General features: G+C 44.7%; 1 protein-coding gene across 5 annotated transcripts in view; it reads left to right on the forward strand.

The window, feature by feature from the left end:
• The window catches only part of SRGAP2 (SLIT-ROBO Rho GTPase activating protein 2), a 254,526-nt gene that overhangs the window by 191,837 nt on the left and 49,795 nt on the right, over window positions 1–12,894 (forward strand). For all 5 annotated transcript variants that reach the window (XM_005891655.3, XM_070384585.1, XM_070384587.1 and 2 more), the window contains exons 9-10: window positions 3,117–3,218; window positions 4,225–4,422. In XM_005891655.3, the coding sequence (XP_005891717.2) occupies window positions 3,117–3,218; window positions 4,225–4,422 (300 nt within the window). The remainder of the gene's footprint in view (window positions 1–3,116; window positions 3,219–4,224; window positions 4,423–12,894) is intronic.

The raw sequence follows: 12,894 nt of genomic DNA on the forward strand, positions 1-12,894 counted from the left end.
GAACCTCTGCATGTTGAGGTTCCACTTCTGGTGGTTGTTCATATAGATCAAAGTGAATCTTGTTCCTGGCTTAGGAGCCACCATTTGACCTTTGGATTAAATCAGAAGGAGGATATATAAGCTTACGTAATAGAAAAGCTCAATACAGATCTTCAGGCATGGGTGAACTGAGGACTAGGAATTATATCAGAAGACTCAGTTTTTCTCTCTCTGCTTCACATCCTGTGTTTCGGCTCTGTTCTCAAATAGGCTTTTATCCTGTGGGGGCAAGGAGCCTATATTTGCAGGCTTATTCCCCTGTAGATTGAAATCCAACAGAAAGAACATCTGTTTCCTTGGGAATTCCTGGTGGTTCAGTGGTTAGAACGCCATGGTTTCCCTGCTGCATGCCCAGGTGTGATCCCTGCTCAGCGGAACTAAGATCCCGCAGACCACAAGCTGTGTGGTGCTGCCAGAATAACAAACAGACAGAGTATCTTCTTCCCTCCCGGAAGCCCTCACGAGTCTCCCTTGGTCTCCATGGCTCTGATTGGGTGATGTGCTTATCCCTGAGCCAATCACTGTGGTTGGTATCTGCAGTCAGCTGAGGCCATACCCTGCAGCCTCAAGTCTGGGAAAGTCCCGTCCAGAGCACAGAGCCTGAGTTGTGAGTGAAAATTTCCCCCTCAGAGGACAGTCAGGCCGAAGTTACCAGAAGAAGAAGGAAGGAATGCTGGGTGACAGAAAAACGGCCATGTCCTCTCAACAAGGGAGCAGTGCTTCCGTTAGGATGAACACCCAGATGCTCTTCAGCAAATGCTGCTCCAGAATGAGAGCTGTGGCAGCGTCAGCCGCGGATCTGCTCTCATCAGTAGGCCACCATGGAGAGTGGGACGTGTCTGTCCTAAGAACAGAAGTGTGGGGATGATTTCTTTCCTCCTCTCCTTCTTGGGAAAACCAAACCGTTTCCAGTTTGTCTCCATTGCTGTGGCTCAGGAAATGTCAGCGTGGAACAGATGGGGAAGGGAGATGGCAGCATGTGCAGCTAGAATACGGGGGTGGGGTGTCACCGAGCCCCAGGAAGCCCCATTCCTCACCTGCTCTGGCTTCTGGTCAGACTTGCCTTCCAAACCCCTTCTCCAGCTGCCACGGAGATTCCCTCCCAAGAAGCAGTGGAACTTGGGGACCAGCTGAATGGAGTGATATTAATACTATTTTCTGGTGTCGACTGCATTGCCTGCTAAGCCCAGCAGCTTGTCTCCATAAAGGGGGATTCCAGACGCTGGGTGCTCAGGCTCCCTCCTCGCCCTGTCAGAGCCTCATTCCCATACTCCGGAGCACAGCTGGAATGCATTACCTTGCACCCCGGTAGAGGACCACTGCCAAAGCATGCCTCAGCGGCCCTGCTGCTGCTTAAAGAAACAAGCGTGGAGATGGTTTTCCCTCCATGATTCCCGCCTGCTAGATTGAAGTTACTTTAAAAATCGATAGTTCAGTTCTCTGCCTAGGCCCTCCCTTTGTGTGATGCTAGCTGATCGGTGGCTGAGCCAGGCAGGGGCCAGGGCGAATCCTAGATCATGCAAAGGTTTTGCGTTCCAGCCTCGCCTTCATGTGAGTGGAGAAGAAAACGCGATGAGAGGCCAGTCTTTCTTGGTCCCTGCAGCCATCTATCCCCAGTCAGTGAGGGCTGTGTGTAGACTGTGGAGGCGAGGAGAGGGAGCTGCCTGGAAGTCCTTGAACCAGGGCCAAAGTTCGGGTGGCATTCGGACCGGAAGCCTTGAAATTGGCCAAGGCCCCACACTGATTGGCGTTCTGGGGCACTCGGCTCATGGACTGACGCCAAGCACTCTCCGATGTACTAGGAGGAGGCGCTTGGCTCTACCCTTGGTGCCCCGAGAGGCTCGTGGGCTCTGGATGCCTGACCGGTGACATCAGGCAGCCAGAGAGTCTCACTATTGGCACCATCCCATCCTGGCCACCGAGCTTTCTCCATTGTGTCTGCTTATCCAAGAGCCAGGATGAAGTCAGCTCTCTCCAGATCTGAGAGCTGGCCCGGGCCAGCCTCTCAGCTGGGGGAGGAGGTCAAGTCAGTTGAGAGCTTAAAAGCCAATGGAGGAAAAGGTCAGGTCCCAGCCCCCTCCATCTGAAGAGAGGTTTTGTCTTTTCAAGCAAGAGAATGGTCTATGGGCTTGGGAATGTGCCCGCTCGTCGCTGGGGAAGGAGGAGGCTGGTTCTATCCAGATGTCTCTCCTCAGACGAGAAGCTGAAGGACACGTGGTGGCAAGGTGACAGAAGCTGCCTGCACGTGGTCCTGCCTCGCAGTCTGCCAGCCTTCTGTTCCTCATCTGTCATCCTGGGGACGGGGGGTGACCTCAGGCCCACACCATCACCGTGGCCTCACCAGGAGACAGTGGCTCAGCCATCCCCTCACTCGGGGTGAAGCTTATTGACAGCAGTGCTTGGGGGAAAGACAGACTTTTCTCCCACAGAGATCTGGTGATGACCTGGAGTGAAATGATGGCTTCTTGAAAATGCCAAGTTCCACAGGATTCCATGCCCTCTGGGGCCCTCTAGCAGAGCCCGTGGACTTGCTCCTGGCCTCACACTTTCTCTCATTGAGTCAGAGCTCTCATGCGTGGCCCAGATTTATAAACACACGCTGGCTTCCAGCAGCAGCACGTTAGCCTCCTGACCCACTTCTCTCCGGCTCTCACTCTGGTGCCCGGCGGGGAACGAAGGTGGGGCCAGAGAGGTGGCCACTTGGACCTCTAGCAGGAAACCCTCCCTGTGCCAAAGCTTGTGCGCTTGGAGCCAGCACTGCCTGAAGCCCTCTTCTCTGCCCCGACTCCGGCTTCCTGGGAGCTGCCAGCCCTTTATAGACCTGCCCCTGCCAAGCACCAGGCTGGAGGTGGGCTCCAAAGAGAGAGAGAGAGACCTTTCAAACAGGTTCCATTCCTCCTTCTTTTCTTGTGCTATTTGGTCCTAGCAGAGGTCTACACACTTTGGCTTTGGATTTTGTTTTCACGTAGAAATTGTGAGCTTTGCAGCTTGACTATGAGTCATTTTATTAACAGTAACGGGCCTCTGACAAAAGATCTGTGTCCTCTCCCTGACCTGGTGTTGCTTTCTTCTGGCAGGCATCCCAGCTCTGTGCCCAGCAGCCCGTCCAGAGTGAGCTGGTACAGAGATGCCAACAACTGCAGTCTCGCTTATCCACCCTGAAGATCGAGAATGAAGAGGTGAGTTTCCTGCTCAGGAGATTCACAGCCACCCTGAGTTTCCCTGTCGAACCTCTTGCTGTTCCCCATACGGGAGCAGGTGGAAGGAGCATGCAGGGAATGTCCGGGCTGCCGCAAACATTTCCTAGCCAAATGTAGGCTTGGATTTTCCCCTTCTGCTACATCCTGCCCTTGAACTCCAGGAAGTGGCTCTTGCATTGCCAAAGGTTGAGCTCTATTTTGAGCCTTCTGCAAAATGCTTTTTTCCCCGCCTTTACACATTTAATCAAAATGGCACTTGGCAGCTGTGTGAACAATATTGTGTCTCTGAAACCACCCCCTCCTGCCCGGCTTTTTCCAGCATTTTCAAACAAACAGAGGCCTTTGACTCTGACACTTCAAACATCTCCGTCCTCTTAGAAAAGGGCGACTTTCTTCTGGGCCCAGCGTATTTGCTTTCAACAACTAGTTCAAAAGGGCAGTGCAATTGATTATCAGCTCCTTATTCTTTTGAGCTCTTGTAACTTCTTACCTGGAATCTCAGCTAAGTCTTACTTTCCCCTGTAAGATCAGGAAAGCCTGGGGATGGATGACTTGGTTTGCAAATGGGGAGACAAGTTCATTATTTGTGGAAAGTCAGGAAACAGAACCTGGGGCACTGTGGGACTAGGCCCATCACGCATTTTTAACCTGATCTTTATATGATGGGGTTAGTTTGGATTTGTTTCATTCTCTCTCCCTTAGCATGTCCAGTATAGCCAAGAGCTAATCTTAAATTTAAAAAATAAACATTAAATAGCCAGGCCAAGCAGGTAGTGTGAGGGAGGTAGTGGGTTTTAGGTCCTTACTGAAGAGAAGAGGGTCCCTGTGATGTTTATAACTCACTTAGCACTGTTCAATGGGAAGCGGCGCTGCAAGCCCGCTAACACCCCCTCCCTCCTGCCTCAGCTCACTTCTCCAAGCTTCTCCATCACCTACCGTTTTGCAGCCCGCCCCTCATGCATTATGTTGGCCCTTATCGTGACAGGTAAAGAAGACAATGGAGGCCACTCTGCAGACCATCCAGGACATTGTGACTGTCGAGGATTTCGATGTGTCTGATTGCTTCCAGTACAGCAACTCTATGGAATCCGTCAAGTCCACGGTCTCAGAAACCTTCATGAGCAAACCCAGCATCGCCAAGAGGAGAGCCAACCAGCAGGAGACAGAGCAGTTCTACTTCACGGTGAGGGGCTCAGTGGCCGTCAAAGGCCAGTTTCAGGCTCTGCAGCACACACGAGCCATTCAGATCCCAGGGTCCTTGTCAGGCATCTTCAGGGCAGTTTTTGAATATCTTGACTGGGATCTGGGCATGTTCGGAGACCATCCATACACTTCAAGGCACAGATATTTACAAGTTGTGTGTCTACCAAGAATATTTTCTTCTTAAAGATGTTTTTAACCAGCCAGTAGACTTTGTTCACAGCTTTCCTTCTCATCCTGAGGGGTCATACAAGGGGGCTGCATCTCCTGGTTCTTGAGAACCACACTGAGATATTTTGGCCACCATCAGATCAGATCAGATCAGTCGCTCAGTCGTGTCCGACTCTTTGCGACCCCATGAATCGCAGCACGCCAGGCCTCCCTGTCCATCACCAACTCCCGGAGTTCACTCAGACTCACGTCCATTGAGTCAGTGATGCCATCCAGCCATCTCATCCTCTGTCGTCCCCTTCTCCTCCTGCCCCCGATCCCTCCCAGCATCAGAGTCTTTTCCAATGAGTCAACTCTTCACATGAGGTGGCCAAAGTACTGGAATTTCAGCTTTAGCATCATTCCTTCCAAAGAAATCCCAGGGCTGATCTCCTTCAGAATGGACTGGTTGGATCTCTTTGCAGTCCAAGGGTTACCTTAGGGTTAAAATCTGTTATCTCTTCTAGTTGATGTGATAACTTTATAATTTGTGGCAATACAAAATTATTTTTCATAATAATGGCTAAAACTCAAAGGAACAGGTAATATACAACATTGTTGGTTTGCAGAGAATTCTAAAACATTATATTTATATTTTGTTATTCATGCATCTCCCAGTCCTCTTTTAGACAGATGGACCCATTTTTTTTAAGCAGTGTTAACAGTCCTTTGGAAGGCTGCTGGTTGGTCTTTGGTGCTACTTTTTAATAATTGAGTTATTTCGAGCTTGCCAAGTAGGATTTATTGCCTGAGCTAAAATTTATTTCCTAATCTTCTGACAACTAAAAAGAAGAAATTAAGTTTGCAGATGTGAGAGGAAATATAGCCAGTGAATATGCATACTGATTCTGAATGAGCAGAATTAACTTGTTTCTCAGTCAAGAAGCATAGTCTGCAAGTAGCAAATTGAATTTCTCCTGCAACTGGAACCATTTGTTTAATTCTTCTTTGAACACTGCCCTTTCTCCATTAGGAACACTATTGATTTGCTATCTTTTTTAAAGAAGAAATCTGTTTTTTCAAGTAGTTAAACTAAGAGTTCTTCAAAAGTTTTTTTAAGTCCTAGAGAAGACTGTTGAAAGGGTGTGATTTAACAGTACTGTTTTTTTTAAATAACTTTTTTTTCTTGTCATACAAAATAAAACATGCTTATTATATAAACTTTAGAAGTAAGAAAGAAGAAACTAAAAATCATCCATAATCCCAAATATCTACAGATAACAGTGTTAGAATATATTCTCTTTCAGGCTTTTTTCTATGCATGCACATGGATATGAACATATATTTATAATTTTATTATAAAAATGGCATACTGCTGTGCATATTGTTTTATAATCTGCTGTTTTCACTTAGATGATTAATTTAAGTGAAAGCCATGTAATTATAACATGCTTTAAATATATTTATGAGTAAAATGCTAAAATCAATACAAAGAAAGAATAGAATGATATTTTGGCTCAATCATTCATTTTTGTAAAATATATAGCATATTGCCTATTTGTAGTAAGTACTCAAAAATGCTGAAAATTTATTATCCCTATCATCACTGTAATTTATTCATTGAAAATTATTAAATTATTCATTGATCATTTATTAAGGATCTACTCTGACACTGTGCTATATAAGCTGGGAATGCTAAGAATATCAAATGAAGAGAATGGTGGAATTAGGCCTAGGAAGGGAGAACTTCTTTTTTACTGCATATTTCTAAAGAATTACAATAGGTTAATTTTGATAATTTAAAAAATAAATGTAAAAAATATTAAGTGCATACACGCACACATATATGAATGGCAACCATGATGAGCGGAGTTGGGGAAACATCACACAAAAGTGACTTTGTGCTGATAAGGCAGAGAATCAAGAAGAGAAAAGAATTCTCTGAGACCAGAGCAGCATATGCAAAAGCGTAAAGGCATGAAAAATCTGGGACAGACTTGGGAGAACCTTCTTGTCTGTAGTGAGGGCTGTGTACCTCCCCAAGCTTCTTTATCTCTGGAGGTTGTTAAATATTCGAGAGGCTTTAAATAATAGGATTCTCTGACTGTTCTGTCTGGACTGCTTAGATATAACACTACTTACATGACCCAATCTTGTTACATTGCAGAAGATTTCCATTTTTTGATTAAATGAGAATTTTGAACATAAAAATCTGTATTGAAGACTTCAGAAATTACTTCTGAGCTTTAAGGGATGCTACATTTGTATTTAGAATTGACCTTTAGTAAGAGCAGGAATGACCATATTCAAACCGGCGATCTCCCAAATCCTGCCCACCCTTTCACCTCTGTCTGAATGCATTGATGTCCACTAACTCATTTCCTGTCTTTTGTGACCATAATGCTACTTATCAAAATTGTGTGTAAATTTCCTTGGCTAACAGTAAGCTTGTTTGTCCGGGCTTGTCTAGTAACAGATTTGTAAAAGAGTTCACCATTTTTGTGATTGGTGTTTGGAATGCGTCAGATAATTCAGTTCATGTTAAAAGGACTTTGAGGGGGTGGGTGGCAAAGAAAAGGTGGTGTGTGAATGTTCGCCAGGATGTCTGCCTGTGCTTGCCAGCCCCACAAAGCCAAGACAACTACAGGTGTCCTTCCCTTAGTCTTTGCCTTTACAAACATTTACCCTTCTGTTTCCTGTGTTTCCTGGTGCCCTTCAAAGACCTCGGAGTATCTCCTCCTGGGGTTCCCTTCTTTTGGAAAGTTGGAAAGAGGTCTCTGGTCATGGCTTTGATTCCTGGTAGTGTGCCTAGTGACCCAGAGGGCTGCTAGGAATACTTCTGAGCACTCTTGGCTGTCGTCAGATTGATCTGCCCAGATGACAGCGATTGGAAACTTGAAGCATGATCTATAAAGGTTGGTCATTTGCAAGAGTACCAGGAAAATAATCATGAAATTTTAAAGCTTGAAGTGTTTTTTTAAAATCATCTAGCCAAATCTTTTCATTTGAAAGATTTTTTTTTCAAGAACTAACAAACAACAAAAATTCAAAAAGGATGGGTAGCTTGTCCAGGGTCTTCAGCAAGAGCTGAAGCCAGAACTCTGGTGTACTGGTCTACTGGTGTCAAGACACGAGCTTTTTCTCTTTGCCCTGATGAAGCAGCTGAGGTCAGGGGAAGGCTCGGGAACTGCTCAGCTTTCTGCTCTTTTGCTCTAAGTGAGAAGACAGAGGTTTTCTGATCTCCTTGGCTTTGCATCACTTATCTTCTGTAACACGCAATCCTGCACTGTCTGCCTTTTTTCCCATTGCCTATTTTATTGTAACTATTAAAGATTTTTTTAAAAGATGCAAAGATTTCAAAAAAGCAAGGAAGTCAAGCCTCTACCTGTTCCTAACCTGCACTTCCTGCCAGTGACTGACACCGGTTTCTTCTGTGTCCTTCCACAGGTGTTCTGTATGGACACAACCACTGATGTAACCTTTAACATAATATTATTACATTAGAAATATGAGGAAATAAAATAAATAGAAATACAAATGGAAGTGTATCATCAACACTGTTCTTCACTTTGCTGTTTTTACTTAACTTATTTGGGATATTATCTTCAATTTATTCCAAAAAGATCTAACTCTTTTTTTTAATGGCTGAGCAGAATTTCATTTGTACAGACAGATGTTACATCGTTCATTTAACCAGTTCTCTTCTCATAGGCTGTTGTTGCTGTTGTTCAGTCAGTAAGTTGTGTCTGACTATTTGCGACCCCATGACTGCAGCATGCCAAGCTCCCCTGTCCTTCACTATCTCCCAGAGTTTGCTCAGATTCATGTCCCTTGGGTCAGTGATGCTGTCTAACCATCTCATCCTCTGCTGCCCCCTTCTCCTCCTGCCTTCAGTCTTTCCCAGCATCAGGGTCTTTTCCAAAGAATCAGCTCTTTGCATCAGGTGGCCAAAGTGTTGGAGCTTCAGCTTCAGTATCAGTCCTTTCAATGAATATTCAGAGTTGATTTCCTTTAGGATTGACAGGTTTGATCTCCTTGCAGTCCCAGGGACTTTCAAAGAGTCTTCTCCAGTACCACAGTTCAAAAGCATCAATTCTTCAGTGCTCAGCCATCTTTATGGTCCAATTCTCACGTCTATACATGACTACTGGAAAAGCCGTAGCTTTGACTTTATGGACCTTTGTCTACAAAGTGATATCTCAGCTTTTTAAAATGCTGTCTAGGTTTGTCATAGCTTTTCTTCCAAAAAGCAAATGTCTTTTAATTTCATGGCTGCAGTCACCATCCGCAATGATTTTGGAGCCCCCAAAAATAAAATCTGTCACTGCTTCTACTTTTTCCCCTTCTATTTGCCATGAAATGATGGGACCAGATACTATGATCTTAGTTTTTTGAATGTTGAGTTTTAAGCCAGCTTTACTCCCCTCTTTGACTATCATCAAGAGGCTCTTTTGTTCCTCTTCGCTTTCTGCCACTAGCATATCTGAGATTGTTGATATTTCTCTCAGCAAGCTTGATTCCAATTTGTGATTCATCCAGACTGGTATTCCGCATGGTATACTCTGCACATAAGTTAAATATGCAGGGTGACAATATACAGCCTTGTCACATTCCTTTCCCAGTTTTGAACTAGTCTGTTGTTCCATGTCCAGTTCTAACTGTTGCTTCTTGACCGGCATCCGATTTGACAGGTAAGGTGGTCTGGTATTCCCATCTCTTTAAGAATTTTTCAGTTTGTTGTGATCCACACAGTCAAAGGCTTTAGCCTAGTCAATGAAGCAGGAATAGATGTTTTTCTGGAATTCCCTTGCTTCCTCTGTGATCCAATGGATGTTGGCAATTTGAACTCCGGTTCCTCTGCCTTTTCTAAATCCCGATTATACATTTGGAAGTTCTCAGTTCACAAACTGCTGAAGTCTAGCTTAAAGGATTTTGAGCATAACCTTACTAACATGTGAATGAGCGCAATTGTGCAGTAGTATGAACATTCTTTGGCATTGCCCTTCTTTAGGATTGGAATGAAAACTGACCTTTTCTAGTCCTTTGGCCACTGCTGAGTTTTCCAAATTTGCTGACATATTAAGTGCAGCACTTTAACAGTATCATCTTTTAAGATTTTAAAAGCTCCACTAGCTTTGTTTGTTGTAATACTTCCTAAGGCCCATCTGACTTCACACTCCAGGATGTCTGTCTCTAGGTGAGTGACCACACCATCATAGTTATTCAGGTCATTAAGACTTTTTTTGTATAGCTCTTCTGTGTATTCTTCCCACCTCTTCTTAATCTCTTCTGCTTCTGTTAGGTCCTTACGATTTCTGTCCTTTTTCATGCCCATCCTTGCATGAAATGTTCACTCCATATCTTTAATTTTATGAAGAGATCTCTAGTCTGTTCACTAACCAGCTGCTGCTGCTGCTGCTAAGTCGCTTCAGTCGTGTCTGACTCTCTGCGACCCCACAGATGGCAGCCCACCAGGCTCCCCCGTCCCTGGGATTCTCCAGGCAAGAACACTGGAGTGGGTTACCATTTCCTTCTCCAATGCATGAAAGTGAAGTCGCTCAGTCATGTCCGACCCTCAGAGACCCCATGGACTGCAGCCTTCCAGGCCCCTCCATCCATGGGATTTTCCAGGCAAGAGTACTAGAGTGGGGTGCCATTGACTTCTCCGCACTAACCAGCTAAGTACTGTCAAACCCTACAGGTATTTCCTTGTGTGAGGGTTGGAGTATGGGATTCTTGAATGGGGGATGAAATGGGGATGAATTGTTTATAAAATAAGCAAAGCTAGGTTGCGTGAATTTGGGGGAACAGATTTGGGTAAGGTAAGAAGTTGTAGAGGAACCTGTTCCTTGGCCATTGAACAGACAGTGCTCTAAGACTGCTAGACTTGGTGTGGTCCAAGATCTTTTTTCTCTTGGTATTCTCCAAGAATAAACAGATAGGTGATAAATGTGTACTAAGTGGGTATAAATGAATGACTGCCCCTGCCATGCAATTCAGGTGGGGAGATGGCTTGCTCTATTATGTATTCTGTCTGACAGCTGTCTCCTGCTTTAAAAATTGACGGGTAGGAGGGGAAATGTCAGTGTGCTTGGCTGGTGGGGAAGAAGGCCCCGTAAGGACATCTGTGTGTATCTGTGCACTGCACGGGGCTAACTAGGCACCACTCACTCCTCCCAGCCACCCCTTTCTCATCATGGTGGAGACTTGTGACCTTGGGTTCACAGATTAAATTTAATGGGTAGGCAAGGTCCATGTGTTGTATAGCACCATGGTAAGAATGTATTTAAAGGGAGGAGACATTTTAAAATTAAATTTGAAAACCATTCTTGTGCCTCCTTTTTTTCTTTTTAAAGGATGGAAACCTGCTTTGAGTTTGTTTTGTTTTTGTTTTTGGTGGCACCACGTGGCTTGAGGATCTCACCTCCCCAACCAGAGATTGAACCCCAGGCCCTTGGCAGTGAAAGTCCTAACCACTGGACCACCAGGGAATTGCCAAGCTTTCTTAAGTATTAGCATAGAGCAAAGAAATTGAGGGAAGGGCTGTTTTTCAGTTAGTTGACCAAGTGATTCTGTGTAAGGAACACTTTTGAGTATCTACTGGTTGGCATCACAGTCATGTTTGTTATCTTTATTTCATCTTGAACCCTTGTGAAAAAAGATATTATCCCCATTTTTCAGTTGGGGAAACTTAAGTTCTGGGAGTTAAGTGACTTGCCCAAGGTCAGAAGAGTAACAAGTGGTAGGACTCAAATATACCAACTTAGCCTTCTTCATCTTACTACAGTTAAAATGTCTGTAAGGGATGGTGGGCTCAGAAAGAAAAAGTATCATACTAATCCTTTTCAGTGAATAAAACTCATCACTGACTGTTAATACTAAATTAAGAATTATTAAGAAAGAAATTAATGAGATCATAAAAACTGAATTGAAGGTTCACAATGGCAAAAACCAAAATCATCCAATAGACTCTTGCTTCCCTTTCTCCTTTTGGACGAAATTCTCAGTTTTGGTAATATTGAGGGTTAAATGATGGGAGTGGGGCGGGTGGGAGCAGCTCACGGGGTGTGGCAGTCAGGCTGTGTTTTAGGAATTTGACTTCATTTTGGTGATCTGGAATTGACCGTGATCCTTTTCTTTCTTCTCCACTGAGGAAAGGTCCAGGTGATCACTCTACCTTTAGAGGTTTGGAGAGAGGAGCAGGGTAGAGGAAGTGGAATGAAAGAAAATTAATTACCTAATATTGGGACATGGTTTAGATAAGGAAAATGACTCTCATTGCCCAAGGAAGGATTTTGAAATTACCCGTGAACAGTTCTTTTGGCCCTTGGTCTCCAGAAATCATTGAAAAGCCACCTTTCTGCCTCATCCTCAGCTGTGTGTCAGAACAGCAGCACCGGACGCTGCTAAGCAAGCTCCTCCAGGAAAGTCCGGTTACTCTCGCAGCTGACCTCTTGTAGAGATGAGCGCATTATGGGTGGGACAGGAAAGTGATAAATGATATGCCTGCAAATAGGATGCTTTTACCTCCGCATCCCCAGCTTGCCCAGATGGAAAACTTCCTACCACTGTTTCCACTATTAGGGATGTAGGTCATACCTTGACACAGCTTTTGATCCTTTAGGATTTAGTGGAACCCGAAAAGGTAATTCATCATACCTCTTTATCAGATTGTTATTTATTTTAATGGTTCACTGAGTGAGAGCCAGAGTTAAGCAGCGAACTGTGAACATGAATGAAAAAAATGATTTCTGATATCACAAGTATACACATGAGTGACAGGAAGGAGTTTGCATCTCCTTTCAGAATTTGGGCTGTTTTCTGAGCACTCTGGTCTCATTTTAAGGGTTACCATGGGCGAATTTTCCCTCATTAGGAAGCCTTTAGAGTCTCCTTGGGATGAACTTCCAAACGGGGGCCTTTGGTGGTTCAGGTATTCACAGTGGATGTTTCCTGAAGGTGTTTCACCTCTGAGCCCTGAAGTACTGTTCCGGGCTTCACAGTTGGCATTGGTTGGGGATTAGGGTGTCACGCCGGGAAGACTGACAGCAGGTGAGCTGGCAGCTGGAGCAGATGGGATGAGGAAGGTGACAACAGAGCCTGTTTTTAAGCAGATGTTCTTGTGCGGAAGCACAAGGGAGCAGAGGGAACGGGTCGTGAGGAAAGCCTCAGAAATGACGTGGCGTAGGGCTTGTTTTTTGTTTGTCTTCTATTTAATTCAGAGAGTAGGGGCATGCTTGAAGGCATGGTTTGTCACTGCTGAGGAAGGTTCTAGCCAGAGGGAAGTGAGACTATTCATTTATTT

This window comes from Bos mutus, chromosome 16 (genome assembly GCF_027580195.1).
Source record: "Bos mutus isolate GX-2022 chromosome 16, NWIPB_WYAK_1.1, whole genome shotgun sequence".
NCBI lineage: Eukaryota > Metazoa > Chordata > Mammalia > Artiodactyla > Bovidae > Bos > Bos mutus.